The sequence below is a fragment of the Musca autumnalis genome, unplaced genomic scaffold, assembly GCF_047663935.1.
Source record: "Musca autumnalis isolate F117 unplaced genomic scaffold, ASM4766393v1 scaffold_5, whole genome shotgun sequence".
Lineage (NCBI taxonomy): Eukaryota > Metazoa > Arthropoda > Insecta > Diptera > Muscidae > Musca > Musca autumnalis.
The window spans coordinates 2824130-2851347 of record NW_027412088.1 but is presented as its reverse complement, the minus strand read 5'-3'; the positions used below and the strand labels follow the sequence as shown (position 1 = coordinate 2851347).

Below are 27218 nucleotides of genomic sequence, written 5' to 3'. Positions count from 1 at the left end.
CTTAGAGCTGTAATGAAAACTCGCGAAAGAAAAAAATATTTGGGGGTATTCACTTTAATAAATAACTTCTTTTATTTTTGGGACACCCTAATGTTGGACCACGCTAAAAAGTGTAGATTTCCCCCGACAACCAAAAATACATTATATTCAAGTAATTATGCAGACAAATGTGGTTAAATCTTATAAAGTACCAAGAAAAGGATGGTTAATTTTTATGGAGGCTGTGGTCAAAAATGGATCGATATGACATTTCTTTATAAGATGGTATTCTGAAATCTGAGTTCATTATAAGAACATATTCGCTAACAATATTTGGTTGACACCGGCCTAAATAAATCGATATAAAATCATATAAGGAGCATACCAAATAATGGACCAATGCTGAAAATTTTTCGCAGGGAGGTTTACTATGCATTAAAAACTCTTGGTACTGGATTACAGCAGATTCGGTTGAAAAATGTGTTGGTAACAGTAAAATACTTCAATTCAGAATTATTCATTACATGAATATTTTAATTAGAGTGCTTTTAGGCCACTATGAGCCATTGATAACAATTTCAGTTCGATATATTATTTAGAAGTATTTTTGTCACACTTTCCCATGTAAGTGCCACCACTGTGCAGTGGGCGCTTTCTAAAAGCAAGGGATCGTAAATTTTAATGTGAATCACATTGAAATGTATGCTCACTTGCTCTCAGTAAGCGCTCACTGGCTATCTCAACCATATACACACATTTATAAATGGTGGTGGTTTATTGAAAGGCATAGAAAAAACAAGTAAGAAAAGCGTTAAGTTCGGTCGGGCCGAACTTTTTATACCCTCCACCACAAATGTGGCCACAACCTTCAAAATACCGAAATTCGGAAGTTACCGTTCTATGGGGGCTATATGATGGCGTGGACCTATACCAAATTTCTGGGGGAAAGTTTTATACGCCTAAAGAAGACTAAATACCAAATTTCAGCCATATCGGTGTGATAATGAGGCTAAAACGTTCAAAATATCGAAAATCGGGAGATATTGTATTATGGGGCTATATCAACACGTGGACCTATATAAACATTTTATGGTAGAAATGTTTCTTAGCCTCTGGAAACACAAAATACAAAGTTACAACCGATTCTTTGGTCAAATGGGTCTAATACATTCAAAATATATTAAAATGACGCGTACTTTATAAGGGGTCTTATGTGGGGACTATACCAAAACGTGGACCTATATAACCCAACTTTGGTAGGAATGTTTTCTGGCCTCTGAAGACACAAAATACCAAATTACAACCAATTCTGTGGTCAAATGGGCCAAATATCTTAAAAATTCCTTAAAACGACGACGCGTCACGCATCATTTTGTATGGGGGCTATACGAAAGCGTGGACCTACATATCCCGCTTTCAATACCAAAAGTCCTACGTAAATCTATATATATAAAAGAGTAGTGAGGTGAGTGACTGACTGATTCATCAACGCCCAGACGAAACCGCTGAAGCTAGAAAGTTGAAATTTTGGGGGTAGGTTGCTGTTGGTGTGTAGGGGTGAGATAAGGCTGGGTTTTTGGAAATTCGACCTAGAAGTGTACGAAAAGTACTAAAAGGTACTAAATGTGGTACCCTTTGTATTAGGCAAACGGTAAGAGCTAGAATTCTGAAATTTGGAATGAGGGTCACTGATGGAGAGTTAGAAAGATGTACCAAAGGGTTTTTGGAAATTCGAACTACAAGGGTACGAAAAGTACTAAATGGTACTAATTTTAGTACAATTTGGATTTGTGTGAAAGGATATAGAGGTGGAATCCTGAAATTTGAAATTAGGGTCACTGATGAAGAGTAACAAAAAAGGTTTTTGGAAATTCGAACTATAAGTGCACGAATAGTACTAAATGGTACTAAATTTAGTACAATTTTGATTTGGGTGAACGGATAGGGCTGGAATCCTGAAATTTGGAATGAGGGTCACTGATGGAGAGTAAAAAAGAAAGGTTTTAAGAAATTCGAACTATAAGTGAACGAAAAGTACTAAATGGTACTAAATTTAGTACAATTTGGATTTGGGTGAACGGATAGGGCTGGAATCCTGAAATTTGGAATGCGGATCACTGATGAAGAGTAAAAATGAAAGGTTTTTGGAACTCGAACTATAAGTGTTCGAAAAGTAATAAATGGTACTAAATTTAGTACAATTTGGGTTTGGGTGAACGAATAGACTTGGAATCCTGAAATTTGGAATTAAGGTCACTGATGGAGAGTAAAAAAGGAAGGTTTTTGGAAATTCGAATTAAAAGTATACGAAAAGTACTAAATGGTACTAAATACAGTACAATTTGGATTTGGATGAACGGATAGAGCTGGAATACAAACATTTCGAATTAGGGTCACTGATGAAGAGTAACAATAAAAGGTTTATGGAAATTCGAACTATAAGGGTACGAAAAGTACTAAATGGTACTAAATTTAGTACAATTTTGATTTGGGTGGGATTGAGCTGGAATACAGACATTTGGAATGAGGATCACTGATGAAGACTAACAATGAAAGGTTTTTGTAAATTCGAATTATTGGGGTACGAACAGTACTAAATGGTACTAAATTTAGTACAATTTGGGTTTGGGTGAACGAATAGAGCTGGAATCCTGAAATCACCTTTGGAATGAAGGTTTTTTGAAAATTCGTACTTATTTATACAAAACTACTAAATAGTCCTCAAATGGGTTTCAGGTGAACTGGTAAGACTGGAAAAGTGAATTAGGGTTAGGATATATGTTGAATATAAGGAAGTAATTTTTGAAACGTTTACCTATGTGTACGAAAAGTTGGGTAACATGTTGGTACCAAAACCATTTTAAATAGTTAAGGTACTAAATTTGGTGTTGGGTGTAGGAACAAAGCTGTTATATATAATTTGGAAATACGCTATTTGTACAAAAAATACGAAATGGAAAAATATTTGTTATGAAGGTCAATCTAAAATTTGAGACAAAGTTCTGAGTTTGAAAAATTGTACTGAATATTGTTCCATTGATTTGATGTTAACGCCAAGGAGTTTATAAATAATGTACTGAGATTAAGTAGTCAAACGTAAAGTATCTTTTCAAAAAATGTTTTTTGTTCTGACCGCTTTGGTATGTAAATTTGAAAACGTGGTCCAATGCGACACTTTTGTTAACTAGAAGGTATTTACGCCCTGATATTAAAAAATCCTAAATTGAAATGCCTCCAAAAATTTCCCGTTATATACGGTTGACTTACCCGTGCACATTAACTACAATTTTTTGTAAAGAAGTTTTCTAGCCTTTCATGCCACAAATTCCGAATTTCGGTTGGAAAATGTGCAAAGATCTTCAAAATACTCTACATCTTCAAAATATCTCTTCTAATAAACGTGGAGTGAAGTGGAGATTTTTTTAATTAAACTTTTATATCCACTGAGTATTGAAGGACCAAATTTAAAGAAAATTGGACAATATAGATTTGTTCTTCTTTTAAAATACACTAAGTCGAGAGGTACCGTTATACGGGGATATACGAAAACGTGGATTTTTATGACCATTTTGAATGCCGAAAATTTAACGGACCTATTCGGGTTCTGGGCGAAAGGGTGAGATAAAGTTTAGTGTTTGGAAATTCGTACTGGAAGGGAATGCTGTGTTAGTGAAGGGTTAAAACCACTAGTCAAATCTGAAATTTGCAGTATGACACGTAGTTTTGGAAATTCGACATAAAAAATATGGTAGTTGTGTAGGGATGCGATACGGCAGATTTTTTTTTTTGTAAATTCTGACTACAATCGAAAAAAAATATTGGTAATAAAAATATTTCTTAGTACAACAGAATCTGCAGTATTCACCATTCCGGTATTAAATATTGTTTATATATATTTCATTCCCTTTCCGCATACGAAGTAGCGGGCATTTGCTAGTATAACATATTTTCCCAAAATTTCATCAACCTACGTCAATCCGTTCGGACGCTAGAGTGATTTCCACAGACAGACGGACGGACATGGCTATATCGATGTAGAATTGCACGCTGATCAAGAATATATATACTTTGTGGGGTCTACAATGATTATTTCGAATAGTTACAAACGTAGTGATAAACTTAATATACCCCCATCCTATGGTGGAGGGTATAAAAAAAAAGCAAAAGCAACAACAGACACATAGGTACATGAAAAATTCCAAAGAAATACATAACAAACTTAGGAAAAGAAAAACTGAATGAAATAATTTATAAAAAGTCACACTTTTAAAAAGAAAAAAATTATATAGAAATATCGTTGAACGCTTCTCCTTAGTTGTGAAATAAAACACAACTTCCTCAAAGTTGAAATCATCATCGGGAAATCGGCATCTGGAATCGAATGATTACATAATGTAATAAATAGGTACATCCATATTTCAAATATACATATGTATATATATGAAAAATGTATTGAAGTAATTACCAATATTAAATACGATTTCTTCCTTGTCCAATAAAATATTTCCATTCACCTTTTTGATTCAATTATAAAGTGGATTGGGCATTTAATTTATTAAAACTCACAATTTCTTTAAGAAAAGACAAAACACTGATTTATTCACTCACTTCATCGTCTTTACTCAACGATTGTAATTAGAGAACTGAAGAAAAAAGAACAACATAATTAATACATTTTTTTTCTTTTCTTCTTCGATTGCTACGTTGGTTATTGCGTCTCCTATTGCATACATACACACACAGCTCTTTATTATAAAACAGCATTCCGCAGCCGCGAGAGCCCTGTTGTTACTCTCTTTGACAAGAATCCTCTCTCCACCCATAAAAAATATGTTCTAACATAAACATTTTTCTAACATATATTTGTTTGCGTGTATGCTTAATGTCCAACATATTTGAAAGTACAAAATAATGAATACTTTCGGCTTTTTGAGGAATTTTCTGCATAGTTGTTGTTAAGTTCTAAGGCGTTGTTTAAGCGTTTAATCGTAATTTTAGGCTGGCTGAAAGTGTTACTGAGTTCCGAAGAAGAATTTTATTTGTATTTATTGAACATTTGTAGCATATTACGTCCAATACTTTGGCTTATAAACAACATCTAAAAAAACATTCTTGCGGTCTTTTGTTTTTGAAATTTTTGATAAGAGAAATTCAACAATACGAGATAAAATCCTTGCTTAACCTTTGTGGGTTGCAATTTTTGTATTAGTCTCTAACACGTTTTTGTAATGAACTATTTTGAACATCATACATCATACTCTTGATACAAATTAGTAAATGTCTATTGTACAAAAAAGGATTTCCTATGGTATTTTTATGTTTTGTTCGACCTTTCGAATGTTAATAAAATCAAAATTATTAAGATTTAGGTCAATGTTTATATTGCACCCACCAGTCATTTGAGTTCGTCACAGTATAATTTTCAGCTTTTTTAAGGAAATATGGACTTGCCCACGAAAACATAATACCGCTCTAAAGACAAGGAATACCTTCAGTAAAAAATTTAAGGATCCTCGAACAGACCTTAAACTGCATTAGACAAGTATTTTAAAGATTTGTGAGGGATGTACCAAATATGGTCCATTTTCGAGCTAAAACTAAGTTTGGACAAAATATTATTTAATCCAAAATTTGGACCAAATATGTAGCTCCGTTCAAGAAAAATCGCACATACCACTTTAGCTAAAATTCTTGAAATTTGGGGGGAAATAACCGAAAGGAGTAGACCGAAAATCACCATACCGAACTTTATATAAGGCTCGAGAAATATTGCGATAAACAAAGTTTGGACAAACGCAGTATCCGGTTCGACAGTTGTCGTGCGCACCAGCCATTACATAGTAGGTGTTCTTTACAGCTTTCGAGCGATTTTCTCTGGAAGTACTAATTATCCAGAGAAGTCTTAAACTGCACTTCTCTGACAATTTTGAAATACTCTGTGGAAGGTTACCGTAAGAGTAACCATCCATCTTCGAAGTTGATCAAAATTTAGACAGAATATCACGAAACCAAATTTTGTACCGAATCGGTTGATCTGTTCGAGAATTATCGTGTTCTCCAGGCAGCCACCCAGTCAGACGAACATAGCTAAGTCGATTTCAAGTTTTCTGAGACAGATTTCTTCCAAACACACTTTGGCCCTAAAACCATTATTTCGATGAGGCACATTTTGACTACAGGCTGATAGTATAAAATATGTAGATTGCTAAAAGAATGTATACCTGTATAGAACTTGGATTGGGCGCCAGAATTTCATTTTAAAAGAATTCAAGTTGCCAGAATTTTTCTAGTTCCTGATCAATTTATGAGAAGATAAACGATAGGAAACCAGGATAAACTCACTATTGCTCAGCATTAGTCAAGGAAACCACTATCGGTCTTCAGAAATTCTTTGTGATAAGATCTACGATTGACACCAAAATATCTTTAGGAAAAAAACTACTATTGGTTTCTTTATGACAATAACAACGTTGGACACCTGAATTTCCGAAATTGAAAAAAAGAAGACACGCGTGGGTAACGCCATGAAATCCAAACGTTCCCTATGCATAACTCAATTCTCTACTAATCCTATTTTCCTTCTATAAATTACTCAATAAAATTAGAGTGGAAAATTGAAGCCGTGATTTTGAAAGGAAATGTCCTCAACATTCCATGTAAACAAAAAACGTGGACCCTATGTCCACAATTTTTTGTGGAGAAGTTTTTTTTTGGGTGCCACCGTGGCGCAATGGTATGCACGCCCGCCTTGCACGTAGAAGGTCGGGGGTTCGATTCCCCGGCCAGTCAACATCAAACATTTTTCAACGGTGGCAAAATACCCCTCAGTAATGTTGGCGACATTTCCTGAGTATTTCAGCCTTGAAAAACTTCTCCACAAGTGGTGTCTTAAGACACGCCGTTCGGACTCGGCGATAAACAGTAGGTCCCATATCATTGAGCTAAATATGAATCGGGGTGCACTCATTGATATGAGAGAAGTCTCCCTTGTCCCGTATGGGATGTTGTGGAACAATGTTAGTTTTTTTTTTTTTAATTAACCTATGTCCGCAATTTTAGGTCGATACGTTTTTTTGACCACTAGGAACCCTGAATACCAAATTATAACTAATTCAGCCAAAAACAGCAAAATACCTGAAACTGGCCGGAACCGTTATATTGGGGCTATAGCAAAACTTAGGTCGATAAAGTCCATCTAGGAACTTGACATGTCAGCAAACCAAAAAAATGCATCGTTCCAAAATATCAGTTTCCTATCTCTATTTTGATGATTACTATAGACGGACATGCATAAATCGACTAAGAATTTTACCCTGATCAAAAATATATATACTTAACAGGGTAGTAAATGATTTTTTTTAATGCGATGCAAACGGAAAGACAGTCTTAATAAACCTTCCATAAACGACGTTTTCAAATTTAGCATTATTTTTTGACATTTTTAAATGCTGTCACACTTTTTAAGATCTGGTCACGCTGTCTCCGATCCTAGATAACTATTTAGTGCCGAAGATTAAACCGCTACAAATTGTAGAATTTCTTGAATTTCGGAGAGGGCAGGTGAATGTACTCCAAAACCTTGATACACCTTGAGGGGCGGACGTACCGGTGTGGTCGGTGTTGGTGGTTTAAATAAGTTATATCTACGAATCTGACGGACGTAACGGATTGATTGAACTATTACAAGGACCTGAATAGTCTCAACATATTTCATATAAATTGGACAATAAATGGTGATTAGAATAAAATCTTTCTACCGACCGACATAATATTTCGTATTTAGGGTAACTAAATTTAAGGGACACTCTTATGTTCATACGAGTATACACTTAATAATGCAATTTTTTCAATGAATATAAATTATTTTTCTATTTTCACACGTGACATTGCCGTTCGATGTGGCTGTTTCCTTTCTTCGCACATATTATTACGATATGGATGCTCTACTATGCTCTGATTGTTGGATATTATTGTGTGGCGGGACAGGTCGTAACATTTCTTAATTCAATATATCGTGTATTCGACGAACGTATCGAATGCTATGACGTTTACAAAGTGGAAACTATAGGCGATTCATACATGGTGGCCTCTGGATTGCCTGTTAAAAATGGTAAGTGAATTTAAATGTTTCTCGATTTCAGTTCGCATTATTGTTGTAAGTATAACCTTAAAAGAAACCAATAATTTTATTATTATATTGTTACGAATGTAACTGATAGGTTTAAGTTAATTTAGTTTAATTTCCGTTAATTTAAAAATTTGAATTGTAACGTAACGTTTTATTACGCAGTTACTTTATTTAAGCAACAACAACTACCATGTAGAACTCTCTTCATCATTCTAGTCGTTACATTACCTTTTGTTAATGTTCTTTTGTTTGTTTTGCCAAAATCATGTAATTATCGTTTACTTTGTTACTTCTTTTCTTGCATTTATTTGTTGTTGTAATTACGTCATTGATCATCCCCCATGTATGTGAGTCTGGTTGTTCGCTTATGAGTACTTTACACGATATGTTATTTTACATATGTGTTGTCACTTTGAATATACATTTTGTATATAAAAAGTGACAACCCATATGCAAAAAACATATCGTGTAAAATACCCATTAGTGCGAATGTGCGTCTGTGTGTTCGTTGTACATATTCGAGGAGTTGCCAGACATTTTCTAGAGGACTCTCGAACAGGGAGACTTTGGGATATAAATACAGGGGAACTGGCAATGACGAGTTAGTTGTGTTTTAAGCGTTGAACTGAACAGATCGGTTAAATAAGAGCTGCGTGCTAACTAGAGACTTGCTGTGTGCTTTGTAATTAAAGTCGGTTCTGAATAAGTGTAATAAAGTAAATAAAGCATTGTAGAAACGTAATCTAAAACGAACCCTGTTTTATTTGGTACAAATCGTATCGGGGAATAAAACAACGTCTACACGGAGATTAGTTAAATCTAATTTCGTAACAATATTAAATAAACACATACATATCGCTCATTTACTCAAAGAGTGACAGACGCATCTCAAAAAATCAAGTTTCGAGAAAAACGCGTTTGAAGTTGGCTATTAAAAGGTGTCTTTCCCACTTAAAAAAAGATTATTACACAAAAACTAAAATAACTACTAGTGCCATATTTTGCAAACAGCTAGCCAGATATCAGTGCTAAATTTCTGTGCAAGATCAAGCACGATTTGAAATGCTTCATAGTACTTCATAAACTCAAAAAACTTTTGTGTTGAATTATGCGAAACTCGTAGTAAATGAGCTGTAACTCGTCGAGTTTCAGAGATATCAGTATGCAAATTTGGCACAAGATAAAGTAGAAGTCATAGAAAAAATAGAAATAGCTAACTCAGAAAACGCATTTTTTGAGTTATGCCACTCTTTAATTAAATGATCGATATGTATAATTTCCGAATTACGAATTTCCACCAGAAAACCGCATAGCAAATTCCAAAGTTATACCTCTAGCGGTTTCGCCTGAGTGTCGATATATCAATCAGTAACACAGTAGGTTAGGTTAAAACAAGTGAGCAACGTTTATAGTGGGGACGGGCCAGCTATGTGATACCGTACACCACTACCCCTGTGCATAAGCTTTTCACTCCTAAACATTTCTTTTAGGGAGATGCTGAAGTTTTCAGCTATCTGGATTTTATACCAAATGACTTAAGGCGAACTGAACCAAAATAATTAATATTTAATTTTGCTCTAATTTCGTAACGGTGCATGGCAGAGTTCTAAAATTTTGGGAGATGATGTGTTGGTATATTCTTTATCAATTTCCGTAAAAAAAGAAAATCGAAAAAATGTCGCTTACATCTTTTTCGCGGGAAGGGCTCGATATATACATATACCGTCACCAAATTTTGTCGTCGTCACCAAATTTTGTGTATTGATTAGGGTCCCGGAGGGGAAGAGGACTATATCGCAATAGTTTAATTGTAATGACGAATATCACAGCTTTGGAGGGTGCCTCCTCAAGTCTTCAATGGACCATCTACATGAGGTGGCAAAGATTTTTCCAGTAAAGCAACACAATGAGATTCTTTCGTTGCAGTACTCGCTTGGGTGTTACCGTGAGAGCCACCCCAATCACCATCTGCTGGCTAGGCCCGACACATTCAGGCATATCGGGAAGGATATTCATGCTTTAGAGAGGGAGGTCCAACAATATAGAAGAGAACCCCTAGATCAACAGGCATATCAAGCAGGTTTAAATAGTATTCACACGGATGCAGTTGCTAAGGCCATAAGCAAATATAGTGTGAATAAAGTCCTCGAAATACATCCCCTCAGCTACCACGACAAACTAGAGTAGTTTTGGCTCAACTACGCTCGGGATAGTGCAGTCGCCTAAATTCTTATTGGGCGGAAATCGACCGCGGCGTGCAAGACATCTGCCCAGTATGCGGCATGGGCCGCACGACACAAAACACCTTTTCAACTGCCCAGCCTACTCATCTAACTCCAGTGAATCTGTGGTTACATCCCATCGAAGCAGCCACTTTCCTGTAACTGGAGATAGACCCAGAGCCAGATTAAACAGAAGAACGAACATACAAACCTAATAATAAACACTGTTACAACAACAACAAACCAATTTGTTGGTCCCTACAAAAGATTTCGCTGTATTTTTTCTACTACAAAAGAGAGTGTCTAAACTTCTAAGAATTAGTTAAAAAATTAAGAAATATGTACAAATTAAAGTTGCGAAGATTACGGAATCTAAAGTGGAGTGGGAGGACAATACAAAAACTCTTTGGATGATGAAGCAAAATCAATTGCGGTGGCATCAAATGCAGAGCACAGGATGTAAACTCAGTCACGATAAAATTTAATTGAGAATTTATGTAATTTGTGTTTATGTAATAAAGTTCTTAATATTCTTGTTTTACACAAATTATAAATGCATTTTACTTATTTTAGGATATTTTGCAATGGCTTGCATTTTTACAGCATCTTTAGACTGCATTTAAATTCAATCCAAAACATTGCATCAAATGGCGTGATTTGGATCGAAAATGAACTGCTTCCTAGCTGTGTGCTGTGGAGGCAAAATGGAGTGCATCCTAGCTGCGCGCTCTCTTGTATCTATTATATATTTGAGCTTGGTGATAAGTGACTGACTGACTGACTGACTCATCATCTACGCCCGCCAAAACGGCTAAAGCTAGGAGCTTGAAATTTTACCAGTGGGTCACTGTTGATGCAAATGTGCGAGATAAGGCCGGGTTTTAGAAAATTCGTCCTGGAACCACATAAAATAACAACAACAAAAATCCTTATTTTTCATTATTATTACGTACATATTCACTTAGTTGGCCCTCTGCAAGACATGTGTCAAATTAACAATGCTATAACTTCTTGATACCGTAAAAGATCACACATAATTTCAAATTTTTTAGTTTACTTCTAGGCGCACTTATTTTATCGTAAACCACTAAATAATAGAAAGACAAGACATTTGTTATGTTCCATTGCAACAGATGTCGCAGTTGGTGATAATGGTATAAACATCAATTACGCAAAAAATACAAACCGATCCTGATTTAGTTTTCACATAACAGGTGTCGCACAAAAGATTTTCATTCGTTAAAATCCAGTTAGAAAAAATTATTACAAACGATGCATTTGTAAAAATTTTGATTTTCAATTTAAAATTAAAACAAAAATTCTTTCAATAAATGATGTTGGGTTTGTCGAACAAATGAGTTGCTGTTGAAGACAACATTAGGGGAATAAATTCAGAAATCGGCGAGAAATAACAACAACTAAAATCTGTATGGACCTGACTTTTTGGTAATAACTAAATGTTTGCAAATCAATGAAAGTGCAATAAAATTGTGCATATTACCACGATTTATTTGCAATTAAGAATTTTATCGTATATGGAGATGTACAGTCATAACTATTCAAGTTTCAATTTCAAAATCTGTAATTTGAAGAAATCGCTAAATAATTAATGAAATCAATAATAGGCCCCAAACCAGAGACAAAAGATTGGTTCTGTAATTGAAAACGATTTTGGAGTATGTGTGTGACGTGAAAAAGGCAGAAAAGTATTACATAACAAGTATTCATCACGAAGGGTTAGGAAAAAGTTTTCTCCCCGCAAAATATAAAGCAACGAATCAGATTTGCTACTAAGAAGGTTTCAAGTTTTTAAAATTGTGTTTTTAATTGAGTTGTTCTGAAAACGAAATCGATGTTAACAAATGAATCGTATAGACAAAGGATTACTCATACGATTTGTTCCTAGGTTTTACCATTTTTTAGATATAGAAGTTCAGGTCACAGTTTTAGGTTTTTTGTTAGGTTTTCGCGAGTTTGCTTGAAAACGGCAAGTATTGTCAAAATGGGACTAAAGAAATCTTATAGCTGTGAAAATGTCGTAATTTTTTCCTAGGTTGTAACATACTTGCGATATATAAATTAAAGTAGGGAAATTGCAGTCATGACATTGTTTCACATGGAGACGATACAGTCAATGAATTGTCCTAATCTGAACATCTATATCTCAAAAATGGTAAAACCTACGATAATATCATAAAATACAATTTTGTAGAGAATTTTCACTGCTACAACATTTTCTTAACCCAGATATGCCCATTGTTTGATCGTGATCATTTTAAAAGTATTTTTATATTATTTTAGGAGCAAATTTGAAATAATAACAGTATGTTCATATGTTTTTTAAAAATTTTTTGAAAAAAGTGGTTTTTGAGGCCACTTTTGGAAAAAGGGTTTTATCTTATAACTGGGAGTTATGGGACACAAAACATTTTACATATAGTCCAAAGACACCTTTTCGGCATCTAGTTAACGTTTTTTCGTAGTAGGCTCCACATCGTGTATGTTTTCGTTATAAAACTACCCAATAATTAATCGGTCATAACGCAAATCATTGTAAAAACTAAGCGATAGGTGGCAACTTCAATGAACTAGACCTCAAAACTCAAAAATAGTAGCTCAAAATAATGGAATCACATAATATCCCAAGAACTACAGATGTGTACTGAGTATATCACCAAAATAAACGGTACTTTGATAAACATAACATATCAAATTAGCAAGAATTTTGTGTGTCCTATATAGGACGCTGGGCATATCTGGGTTAATTCCATTTTGATAGGGCGCGAAAACCTAAAAACCCCCAAAAATGTGAACTTTGACCGTGATTTATTTAAAAAGGCGATTTTTTTTTATTCCCAGGTGTAAGCTCCTTTCATTTAATGTTGGTTCAAGAGAACCGCATCATGTTATATGCTGTTAACCGACCCAAACAAAAATACTCAACGTTTTTCGAAGGCATTTATCTGAGGATGTAGATTTCGTCAAAAACTAACCCCATACAGTTTTTGTTTGAACAAAATATTATTACAATTGTATTTTTAATTCAGTTGTTCTGTCAACAAACTCAATGTTAATAAAATTGGTGAGAGCAGTCCTTTGTCTATACAATCCGTTTTTCTGTGGCATGGGGTTGTAAGGGCTTTGGTAAAGTACGGATTTCGGAGGAAACATTGAAAAATTATTTAATCGACAACGTCAAAATTGGGTTTTTGGACACTGAAAATTATAAATTATAATATAAACTCTACCAAGACAAGACAGTCTAGACAGACGTAAATCTTATTTACGTAGGACTTGGTTGTTATACAACTACAACGTAAACATCGACACTAAAGTCCAATGTCCAAATATTAACCCCATTGAAAATTTATGGGTTCATCTGAAGACAAAAGTCGGGAATAAGACAGCCCACTAATATGAGAGACTTAATAAAGATCAATGGCACAAATACCAATAAAATATGACATTTCGAATTGTATTTTTTTAAATCCCAGGAGTTTACAAGCTGTAATTGATGCCCAAAGTAGGTATACGTTAAATTAAGACCAACTTTTCTTGAAAGTAACGATACGATAAATGTTATACAAATAAAATTTGTATAACATTTAGATAACTAAAACAGTCAAATGTATACATTTTTCGCAGAATACTTTCTTCTTCTTTATTTGCCTATTCGATTGTCGAATGTTGGCGACCAAAATGCAAATATAAGTATAATATTACAATAGTTTGAATTATTAAATATTGTTTATAATATCGGCAAAAGTCTCTCTGTTTCTAGCTTCGCTTAGCAGGTTTATGACGTCACGTATGCCGGTCCATTCTTGGATGTTGTTGATCCACAGAAGTTGTTTCCTCCCTCTTGTCGGCCTTCCTTCAAAGTTTACACGGATAATACTTTGCAGCAGTTTGTATTTTTGATTTCTCATAACGTGTCCCAAGTATGATGTTTTTCGTCTCTTTATGTTCTTCAACAGCTCTTTTTCTCTGTGTAATCTTCTGAGAACTTCATTATTTGATATGACATCCTCATTATTCCTCATTATTTCTTCGGACATCCTCAATGTTCATGTGAAAAAGAATGACAAAAATCGACCAACCCTAATAATGTACATACAAAATGTATATGCAAAGTTTCAACGCATATGTAAAAACATATCGTGTAAAGTATCCATTACATATGTATATAACACATATTTAAAATTACAACGAAAATAAATACATTTTTGCTCTGCAGAAAAATTGAAATTTTGAATACATTTACTATTCAGTGAAAAAATCTGCGTTTTTGAAGAATGGCCATTGAATGATTATAGTATAGGAAATTTCTATTAACGCTGAATATTTTAAGACAAAATAATTAATTAATGACCTGTTTCTCTAAGATGATTCGAAATCAAATCCCATGGAATTACTACCAACCAAACTCCTGTTGTTGTAGAAGATATTTGTTTGACTGAAAACAAACATGACTCATAAATTTTTATATATTTTTCAAAAAAAAAAAAACTTGGTAGTAGTTTGAACGAATTTGTATATGGTAATATTCAAAAATGTTTTACAATCGTTGAAGTTGAGGTTCACCATTTAATAAGTCGCGAACTGTTAATATATTTTATAAAATATGAATATATTTATATTAACTGAAGTGTTTTAGCCACGATCTCATAATATGGACCATAACAAATAATTTTCGTGGAAGCTGCGTTGGTGGTAATATAAAAAAATGGGTAAAAATGTGTTGAAGTTAGCAAGCTTTTTTGTGTTTTTTCTTGATTTCTGGTCAAACCAGGGAAAATTCAGACCTGAACTCAAAGAAAGAATTGAAGAATACCCCTTGGTCAACATGATTCTAATGTGTGACTTCTCGATATATACAGTGCATCCCCCTAAAATCGATGCTGACATTTTGAAGTTTTGAAATCGGGGTTTTTTGAATTTTTCTTATAATTGGAGGGCGCAACCAGATAATGACCTAATCTGTTTATTGGATTGTAGAACTCATGATTCCACGTCGTTTGATGTATATCTCATGAGTGTGCTCCCCACAGCTCCCTAGTAATAGGAGTCCAAAGTCGAATTTTTGGTGCGTAATTTTTCTTTAAAAACCTATTTTTTGGCTTAAAAATGTACAACTGTGACTCAGGTACCCTTGAACACCGCGTGATTTTAGTTTTTTTCCGCGCCGGATTCAATGAGCCCTACCGCGATCGAATCCATCCACTAAAACCGCTGATATAGATACCCTGAAAATAGGAAAATAAGCAAAATTTTATTTTGACTAATCCGCATACTTAACCGCGATTGCCCTTAAATTTTTTTAAATAAATGGAATCCTTTATACACGATTATAATATTTGTCAAAAAGGTGTGTCATGAATTTCAGAGATTCGGGAGTAGTATTCGTATTTAACCAAAAATAGAATCAGGTAGCACATCCGCGGTTCTTGACGAATCTGTATAAAATTTGTCTTATTGACGTATTTTTAACAGGGGGTCACTGAAATCGGATGCGCCTTATAATCATATGAACATCGCGTTATTTTTACCCACATGAAGCATTTTGGTGTAGTAAGATGCAACTGATGGCACACTTTGGCGGTTAAATGAAACATGGAAAAATGCAAACATATTGACAGAGATGCACTAGCTCTATGCGAAAAGCACATGCGCCTCAACTGATTTTAACTATTTCGCGCGTTATACGGTTTTTAACTTTTATGTTTTTTCTTTGATTGTAATATCTATATCACTCTTTATTTTCTAATTCTATTGCTTATCACACTATGCAAATATACTTTCACGATGATAAACTATTTTCCTTGAAGAGGTTTTAGCAAAATAATTCAGGTTTTGTTAGGAAATTTAGCGAAATAGTAGAATAACTCCAAAAAATGTTCTCAAATTTTTCGTATTAAACCAAAAAATATATTCTTGAAATAATGTTCCAACAATAAACTTTTGTCTTTTGTTGTAGCTGCAATATGCAATTTAAAATCCTAATCAATAAAATTTTGGTATCACATTTTTCTGCACATTGTCTAGATTCTGTACGTATTTTTAATTTATTTTTTAGAGATTTTTATGGACTCTGAGTAAGAATAAATAAAATTTACTCCAATATTCCTTCGTTATTTTTTGATTTTCCGCGAAAATGAAAATAAATTTAGCTAATATTTAGGCGTCTACGAATAGATATTAAATGTTGTTACCGATTTATATATACATTTTGGTATTACAACACAAAGGGCATTTTTAAATATTTTTTCTTTATAAGGGAATAAAATCCACCATAACTTTCGGGCGCAGCATCCAATTTTGTGAACGCGAACATATTTGAAACCACGATTTTTTTCTGAACCCATGTAACAAAAATCGTGAATGTGCTTGTCAAAATTTTTTTAAATTTTTTCTCGATGGAATTGTAAAGGAAATTTGAATTTTACCATATGTATCGTATTAATGAAACTGGCCATAAATCTTCTTATGATAAAGTTTGTCGATTTTAGAATTTTTTGTTATACCCTACACCACACTGTGTTAAAGGGTATTATCAATTTGTGCATTTGTATATAACATGCAAAAGGAAACGAAATAGGCCAATGGTTCCTTTCGATGATCTACATAGCATCACATTCTGAGTCCTTTTATACGTGCCCGTCCATCCGTTAATGCACTTTTGTCGCATTTATTATCCTATCCGAGTTAAATTTTATGATGGTCGCAATTTTGACCAAAGGACTATAGGTATTGCTTTTGACGAGAATCGGTTGAGATTTGGATATAGCTCCCATATATTCTCCGTATATTCTATCCACCAAACAACTATTTTATAACAAATGTGTAATGACACTTTTACTGATTAAACTGCACCCAGGGATGCAAACTTTTTGCTAAGTGCCACTGTACATATTTTTATTAATTAAGTGACTAAATTTTAGTCTAAATACAACAGTAAAATGCATACATATGTACATACATACATATTAACATTTTACATTGTATATTCATTCATACAGTACATACATAGGTATCTATTTATACATACACGTAGGAGTGCATAATTAGTTTGTTTAAAAAAAACTTTCCAACGTTTTTCCCACTTTCTTAATGACAGGTAACAAACATATCACCGAAATAGCAACAATGGCTCTTGATTTGTTGGACGCTTCGTCATGTTTCAAAATTCCACGTTCCACGGACATTTTACAAATACGATGTGGCGTTCATACGGGCCCTGTCGTTGCTGGCATAGTTGGAACAAAAATGCCACGTTACTGTTTATTTGGTGACACCGTAAACACAGCATCACGAATGGAGTCAACGGGTGAGGCTCATAAAATTCACATTACCGAGGAAATGAATGAGGCCCTTATGAAGGTGGGTGGCTTCAAGACAGAACATCGTGGAGAAATTGAAGTAAAGGTGAGTACGATTTGTACATGTGTAAACCTAGTCTCCTCTCATTCACACGCTCTCTCTTTTGCAGGGTAAAGGACTTATGAGAACCTATTGGCTAACCTGTAAAGATGGTCCGGTTAAAGTACGTGAAGAAATAGCTTGGTTTGCTGACATGCAACCGGTCTTTTTAGAAAATCTGAAATTAGATCCCGTCTACAGAACTAACAAGCTGAAAAAATGAATTTTAGCTAAATTATATAAAATTTAGTTCTTTTAATTTTCGTGTTGTCCACATCCTCACGTCCTTTCTTGTACAGCTATCAACAACCATATGTGATTGTACTTGAACATAGCAATCTATGAGTGTGCTATAAGAGATGATTGTTTGTTGTGGGGAGGGAGTCATTTTTGACACAAACGCATCACACACAACCATGAGAGCTCTTCCTAACGTATGTACTAGCACGTAAATAACACGTTGTCACATACAATTATCATTACGCCAATGTCCACAGTCCATACAAATGCTCATTCCATTAATCACGGTGTCAGCCAATAGAGAGATATGACGTAAGTCGCAGACCTTTGTCGTTGATCCACATTGAAGTAATCGAAAAGTGGAAAAGCTCTTGCCATTAACATCTGAAATTACTTATTGTCCCCAATATAACACATACAAGTTTCGTCCTTTCAAAGCGGAATACATGGTTACGTGTGCAAGAACTTCTTTTATAAAGAATTGCCTTTTTTAGTTTTCTGTTTGCATACCACAACTCTTTACAACTTAGATGGACTCTCTTCCGCCGTTAATGTATCATGCCGTAAATATCAAATTATTGTAAAAGGAGGAGCAAGATCAAATTCATCTCCATTACACATTAAATGTGGACATAAAAACTGCAACGATTAGAAAATTATGTAATCTTAGATTGTACTCTATAAGCCAAAGTTAATTATTATTGTAAGTCTGACGTACACACGCGATTTTGTGTATCCGCCAGTGAGTGTTTTAATAAACATGGTATTTCCCGCAAATATTGTTTTATTTTTTTAGGAATCCATTATAATGCTTGGTTTACATTTACAAAATCCACTCGATTTCAACTGTCAATTCCTTTGCTTAAACATCAAATGAAATCCAATGAATTTCAGATGAGTTTTAATTTGGCGATAACTTCGCAAGTAAAAAGTACTTACAAGTACTCAGTAACTTCTCTCCACTTATCTTACTCTCTCGAAGCTAAACATTTGCAGAATGTTATAGACCAACAATTTGCAAAAACTTGCAAGAATTCAGCTGATTTGACAAACAAGAACAAGAAGGTCTGTACGATAACCCAAAAATTTGTACAAATTCGTACTGAATGCTGTTCGATAACAAAATTATCCAGCAAAAAAGAGCGAGCTTGGAGAGATTTTTGGAGAGCTTTGTGACTGAGAACTTGCAAATTTTTGCTGGGAAAATTTGTCCCGCAAAAATTTGCAAGTCTGATCAGCTGTCTTTTGATCACCTGTTTAATGTAAACAACACGAAATGTTAGCATTTTTCACTAAAAAATTTCACAATTGCACATTTTTTTAGATTCTAAAGTAAACATTGAGCTAATATGAATCGGGGTGCACTCATTGATTTGAGAGAAGTCTCCCCAGTCCCTCCTGGGATGTCTGTGGAACAATTATTATATTCAGTTCCAGCAACCTCTCTCAGTGAATTTTGCTCTCTCAAGCAAGAAAAATTGCAGAAAGTTATCGAACAGCATTTTGCAAAAACTTGCAAGAAAGTCAGCTGTTTCCGAAAATGTATGAAATTTGTTTCTTTTGATATTTTAAACCAAACGGAACAAAAACATAAATTTTAAAATTGCCGTTTACTTATTTAATGCTTTAATCCTATCCACAACACTTTAGAATGGAAAAAAATGTGCAATTGTGAAATTTTCTTGGTCAAAAATGTTAACATTTCGAGTTGTTTACATTGAACAGGTGATTAAAGGTCAGCTGATCAGAGTTGCAAATTTTTGGGGGACAAATTTTCCCAGCAAAAATTTGCAAGTTCTCAGTCACAAAACTCTCCAAAAATCTCTGCAAACTCGCTATCTTTTGCTGGATAATTTTGTTATCGTACACACCTATTATTATATTATAAAGTAAACTGCAATTTTAAAATTTTGTTTTTGTTCCGTTTGGTTTAAAATATCAAAAGAATCAAAAACAAATTTCATACATTTTCGGAAACAGCTGACTTTCTTGCAAGTTTTTGCAAAACGTTGTTCGATAACTTTCTGCAATTTTTCTTGCTTGAGAGAGTAAAATTCACTGAGAGAGGTTGCTGGAACTGACTGAGTAATTACTGCTGGGAAAGTTATCGTACACACCTATTGTCAGTATTTCGTCTTATTTTCATTCCAAAATACTGTTCAACTGTAAAAAGGTATAAATTAACAGCTTTTAACTTGTTCATTTTACTTGGCCTACTTTCACTGCTATTATTGTGCACACGAAAAAAACCTTCCTGAGCAGAAAACTTCAGTGGTGTTTCTTATGGGCCAAATGCATACGGTCCGTTGTGCGACGCGTTGCGTGTTGAAAACAACAACCACATGAAAAATGTGTAAGTTTGTTCTTGAAGTTTTCATGTGGTTGTTGTAACGCAACGCTCAACGCACAGTATGTGCCGAGGCCTTTAATATTTATGTAAAATATTTTAGCCCGTGAGTCTGATACCTTATAAGCATTCGAATGATGCAGATAATTACATTCCTTTAAGGATTTATAACGGTATTATTGCAATTTTCGTACATAGCAGTTCCGCACTGCTATTATTTTGCACGGTACTGTACGTATATAAGTTTGTCTTGGTTAAATATTTTACCAAACAGTTCATTCGAGTTCGAACCTTTTCTGCAATTTTGATATACATTTTAATAATTGGAAACAGAATATTTGTTCCTGTGTGTAAAAATATAGTGTTTTATAGCAAATTATTAAAATTTAGCGCTAAGGAAAAACGCTATTCTAGAAAAAAAAACTGGTTATATTTCATTATAAAATCTACAGAAATAAAAGGACATTTTGCTTATTTTTGAATATTTAGTCGGATATGGTTGATATCAGGTGCAAAAGTCACGAAATATAGAAATAATAGATTTCGTGAAACACACAAGCCAGCCCAAACCAACGACTGGGACGGAAGGTAGAGGAATCTCCAGAAAAATTACTGCTAAACCGCCCTTAATTTTCTTGAGTCCTAAATGACTTTGAGAAGATAAAAAATATGCACTTACATTCCAAAAAATCAATAGAGGGTTATCATGAACGGCAATTCCCCGTGAATTTTTTCACTTTCTTCCTTAAGTTGCAACGGCGGTAAAACAAAACTCACGGAGGAAATTTCATTCATAAGGTTAGAGCATCTCATGGCCCTCTAAAGCCCTCGGCACATACGGTCCGTCTAGTGACACTTTGGGGCACGCGTTGTCCCAAAACAGTTTAATTATGTTTAACTTTAATGCGTCAGCCATATTGTTGTTTTTCAAAAAACTTGGCGTCACTTACACATTTTTCATGTGGTTGTTGTAGCGCGACGCTCAACGCACCGTATGTGCCGAGCGCATAACACATCACAAACTATCGTCTTATTTACGTAACGAATAATCTAGTTCAAGTTTCGCCTTGATGTATCTTCAAAACTTGATTTAAATCAGAAACTTGGTGAAATAGAGTTAGTTTCGAATGCCTAAGCAGAAAAATTAGTATACCACCAAGTTGCCGGCCTTTCTGTGTACTCCAACACAAAAAGTACAAAGAAGCTTCTGGGAGACATGTATTTACAAATGACTTATGATGTGTTACAAGGCTATGAGAAGCTTTAACCTTGTGATTTTTAGGAATGTAAGTTCATATTTTCTATCTTCTGAAAGTCATTTAGGACTCGGTGACCAATTTCAAGAAAATTAAGGGATGTTTAGCCGTAGTTTTTCAGAAGACTCCTCTATCTGTTTACATGGTAGAACAACATAAGCTAACAGCAATACCCAGCTGACTGAACTGGGCTTTAATGTTAGTATCAAATTCCATACGACATACGACAATACCCGAAGACGTAACCCACATGGAAATCGAAATTCGTTTTTTGATGGAATCTTATACATAAAGCTAAAATACATGCTCTGGCAAAATTTCAATCTTCTACTTTTAAAAATAACGATCCTATTCAAGAAATGTGAATAGACGTAACAGCATGCTATAATTTTCATAAAACACAAAAGCCGTAACCCACATTATTTGACTACAAACAATGTAGTCTTTAATTTTTGCAGCAATTATAATGCCAGAGGGAGGGTTTATTGAGTATAATGTACAATTTCCATGTACAATTTCCCTTATCCGGTTATTTGACCCGAAAGTCCAGGTCCAAAACCGGGTTAGACCCGATTCTACTGAACCGATTACTACAAGATGGGTAACGTATGAAAGCTTATGGAAATACCTATCCCATGGTGTAGTTACTTTAATAGTTTTGCCTCTTACACGGCTTATTTCTCCATATGTATAATTTGACGATATCTCAAGGTGACGATATCTCAAGAATGGTAGTTTTTTTCAAAAATCACAAAGACCGCACTTTTAGTTAATTTTGAAATCAACAACTTTTACTTTAGACGGTTTTTAACGGTATTACAGAAAAAATCCATAATTGAAATAATAGAAGATGATGACAGAAGACCTATGCCCTGATTTAAATCAACATCTAAAACGCACATATGGAAAACAATATGTTAACCAGACAAAAGGAAGTGGTTATTCGGAAGACAAGGCAAGACAAATGAAGCACGCATGTAAAGCAGATCGTCTCGATATTGCTCATTTTTCCCAGAGAAAGAACGAATGGAAATATTCAAAATTTGAGGCGTTGATACGAAAATGTGTATATGCTCAAAATTAACGTCGTTCTAATACAAAGATGTATTCTTTAAAGACGGATACGATTAGGTTGTAAGTTTGCAAAATATGGTCTTGTCAACCAACTTATGGTATAATACAGATAATTGGATAAATTGTAGTAATCAAATAGGTCCAGAAAAAAAACGCAAATTTTCTGTATTGGTTTACTTAGACAAGAAGACAGGAGATCCTACAGTCAATAAACTGCGAGCATTGGCTTTTGATCCTAGCCGTATCATCTTTTTTAAAACTGATATTAAAAGCGACTACCAGATTCTACCACAGAGAAGTTCCCGAAATTTTGAGGCAGTGGATCCCGATGTACACACAAAGACTAAAAGTTTCAAAAAAGAAATTTCAACACCTGCAAGACTTAAAGCGCTTAATTTCAAGGCATTGTAATTACTTTTATGACAACATTCCTTGTGAGAATTAAAAGTTACATTTAAATTGTTACAGATCACTTAATTTATATGAACTATATTTTGTCCATAAATTGACGTAAATACAACAATATAATATTCAGTTTTAAATATCGTCTAATACAATTGAATCCCACGACAGCGGGTTCGGGTGTTTCGCCCAGCGGCTGCCAACCCAGCATCAAACCTATGCTTCTTTGTAGGTTTCTATGCTGCTACAACAACAATTGAAATTATAAGAAGTTGGAATAGACAGTTCACCTAATTGTGGTCTATTTAAATATCACCGTTAAGACTGGGAATTGAACCCAACATCTTCAGATTGCTAGTTTAAAGTAATAATAAGTCAGTTCTAATTTGATTATACGTGCATGTTCTGGAATTCACGGTGTATCCATTTCACATCACACATGCACTTCACCTATGCAGTTTTCTCTGGGATTTTGCAATGTTTCTTTAAAAATTAAGGATTCACTCAGCTCTCGCCATCAAAATTACAGTGTGAGGAATACACCCCAATTAGGTGTAAAGTGTGTTGCAGAAAAGCTTTAGGTGTGTTCGATACACGTGAGGCGCAGAGGTGAATGCCAGAACATGCCCGATAACTTTTCATTTATACTAGTTTCTTTAAATTTATGCTCAATAAACTGTGGGTTACGTCTTTTGGCATTTCAGAAAAATGCAATACCAAAAGAAGTAACCCACACAGCTTCTGAAATTCTGAAAAAAAAATAATTTTTTTCCAAAAATATACTACTTCTCGATACTAAAAATTTTCGATATTTTGTAACACCTTTTTCTTATTATATAACGTTTTTTGCTTCTCCTGTAAAGTTTTAATTTTGTGGGTTACGTCTTCGGGCATTTATGGTGACGATATTTATTTCTATGTTCGATGTACATATATTAGAAAAACAAAATATATCTCTAAATATCGACCTTTTTGTAGAAAATTAACTTATGTTGAAACTGAGGTATGGGGTATTGTAACTCGCGAATTGTTGTAATGTACCATAACTTTTGAACGCATTTAGGTAAAATAAACTGTTTTAGCACGATTCACCGATGGATTTCTTAAAATTATAATTTGAGCGGAAGCTGTGGTAATATTAATGTAAAAAAATAGAAAAAAATAGTTGAAGGAAACGAGTTTTTTAAGTCAATTTTCAATTAGTGGGTTTACAATACAATGTAGATTATATTGTTCAAAGAAGAAGTTAAAGAATTCACTTCAGAGATGAAGTTTCTAATGTATGATTTTTTAATATAACCAATGCATCAATCTTAAACGGATGCTGACATTCTAAGACTGAAAAATTGGGTTTTTTGAATTTTTGATCTAATCGGGATGCGCAACTGTACTCGTTTAAAAACTGATTATGAGATTGTAGTACTCGCGATTACGCATTTTTTGATGTATAGCTCGGGCGTGTAACCTTCAAAGGTTCACAACAATCTTAGCTTAAAGTCGAAATTTTTGTGCGTAAATTTTTCTAAAAAAAACAGTTTTTTGGATTCAAAATTTACAAATGTCATTCGATTTCAGTGGTAACCCGCGTGAATTTAGTTTTTTTACGTTCTGAATCTAACAAGCCTTTGCGCGTCTAAATCAATCCACTAGATCGGCGGATATGATATCCCTCAAATTTCGAAAATCTGCAAAAAATGTTTTTGAAAATATCGCGTATTTAGACGCGTTTTAGATGTGTTAATCCTACCTAGATAAATAGAGCAAAACGCACATTTAAAATGTGCGAAAACAGATATTGAAAAATGTTCGCGAATCCGGAGATATAATAGATTTCTTCTAAAAACTGAGTGCGATGCTACATCCACGGTTCTTGATGGATCGCATTGAAATGACATAGGATGATGTATTTTTTAATGGTGATCATTGAAATTGGATGCGCATAAAATGCAAATGTACTTCGTGGAAATTATGGGCATTTTACTGTTTTTTGCACCCTAACATGCAACTGATGCTACATCGTGGTCGCCAAATGGAATTTCACAAACTGTACACCAAATAAAAGGGATTGATTCGCTGTGTTGGAAAATCGGATGCGCATCATGTCATTTTCACTATTACGCGGTTTATATGCGTTTCAAATGTTGTAATATTCAATATAACATTATTTTGATGTTATGCCACAATTGGAATTCCTTGAGATTTAATATAATGTTCTAAAAATATTCACCAATAGGAAAACTATAAGCGAAAATTTTTTTGCAATGGAATATCTTCATTATTGCGTGAAATTTGGACGAAAATAACGAAGAACTCAAAAATTTTTTCTTCAACCTTTCCTATAAAACCATAAAAAAATAAAATTAGAATAACATGGTTTTTATTTTTTCGTCATATTTCCTTTGTATTTTTGTAAATAACATGAATACTATAGCTCCAAACTTCACGACTTATGTTTCATTTTATTCCTAACAATGTCTGGATGCTGCTATAATTTTATATTATATATTTTTGTAAGTATAAGCGCTATTGTTCTAAAAAGTCTCCCTTGTCCCGTATGGGATGTTGTGGAACAATGTTTGTTGTTATAAGCGCTTTTGTTTCAAAAAGATGTTTGTAAATACGTGAAATTATTTAACAAATTTTATTTTTCGCGAATCCATTGAAGCTTTTCAAATTTTTTTTTGCATCATCGCAAAGGGTGCGAATTCAGTTAACGATAATAGGATATAAGCCGCGATTTTTTTAGATTTTTTTCTAATTAGCATAATTAAAACGGTCATATCTTTTGCGCGCAACGATCAAAGTTGGAAACGAAAACAGATTTGGAATGACGATTTTTTTCTTCATCTATGTACCAAAAATCATAGATGTAGTATCAAAAAATTTTTTTTTGATTTTTTTGAAAAGGAAAAGACGATTTTAGACATTTTTGCTGATATACATATGTACAAACATATGTATATTTTTTGAGAAAAAATATATCATTCAGAAAAAAACTATTTCCCATAATGTCTTCTTCATATCAATTTCATGTAACCTCCTCCAAGTCCGTTTGAGCAATGGAATTGATAGTTGAAATCGAGTGGATTTCGTAAATGTAAACCAAGCATAAGATAGCGTTTTTCTTTAGCGCTAAATTTTAACAATTTGCTATAAAATATAGTGTTTTTACACACAGGAACAAAGATTCTATTCGCAAATATTAAAATGTATACAAATATTGCAGAAAAAGTTCGATAAAGACCTGTTTTTTCCAAAATATTTAATATTTTGGCGCATATAAAACAGGGTTAACAAACTTTTCTTTCTTATTCTTGCTTATAGGGTTGCCATGGATCCATGTTATATACATTGTTTAATTGTCACAGGACCAACATATTTTAACCCCCTGTTTTTGTAAAAAAATTTATTCTTCTCACACGAATTGTCACATTTTGTAAATCGATTTACTCGCCTTAGCGCAAATTTAGAACTCGGATTTTTAAATGAGGAATTCTTTACTAAACATGGAACGCGTCTACGAAAAATTAGGTTTGTACGTCAACTGGGGGCAGAGCATGGATGCCAAAATTATTACGAATATAGACGAACGAACAAAAATGAGTTACAAAAACAGGGTGTAAGTACTTGATTTTTTGGTTACTGGATATCGGCTTTTAAAATACTGAGGTATTAATGTTGGTCAAATTGAAAACCGAATATTTTTGACACTCACTGTATGTTGTTTTTTTGTTATGAATAACGCACAAGCAACAGGCACCAGGATTTGATATTTCTTATTCGAACAGCTGTAGTGGAATTCTGTAACACATTTTTTGGAGTTACCGACAAAGAGCGGTAAAATTAAAAGGCAAAATTATGAATGAAAAGTACCAATAGAAGTTGACAACACTGATCCTATAGGTAGAACTTAGCGACAGCTTTATTTTGTTTGTTAACTTACCAAAAATTATAAGAATTTTAATTTTACCAATTTTTGTCGGTAACTCGAAAAAGAGTTACGGAATTCCAACACTAACTTCAGAATTGTGCCATGCTTTTTGTAAAATTGTTTTTGAAAATAAATTTATTGACACTTAACAGAAATCCGCTGTTTCTAATTATTTTTAGGTACAATCTTTCTTGTTTTCTTCGCAAATGTCAGTTGGCAT

The 27218-nt window shown here is 33.9% G+C and overlaps 1 protein-coding gene across 2 annotated transcripts in view; it reads left to right on the top strand.

The window, feature by feature from the left end:
- Positions 1 to 18755, top strand: part of LOC141405124 (uncharacterized) — a 61959-nt gene extending 43204 nt beyond the window's left edge. For both annotated transcript variants that reach the window (XM_073989132.1, XM_073989133.1), the window contains exons 12-14: positions 7966 to 8089; positions 17447 to 17754; positions 17819 to 18755. In XM_073989132.1, coding sequence (XP_073845233.1) covers positions 7966 to 8089; positions 17447 to 17754; positions 17819 to 17971 — 585 coding nt within the window. In that variant the 3' untranslated portion in view covers positions 17972 to 18755. The remainder of the gene's footprint in view (positions 1 to 7965; positions 8090 to 17446; positions 17755 to 17818) is intronic.
- The last annotated feature ends 8463 nt before the right edge of the window (positions 18756 to 27218 follow it).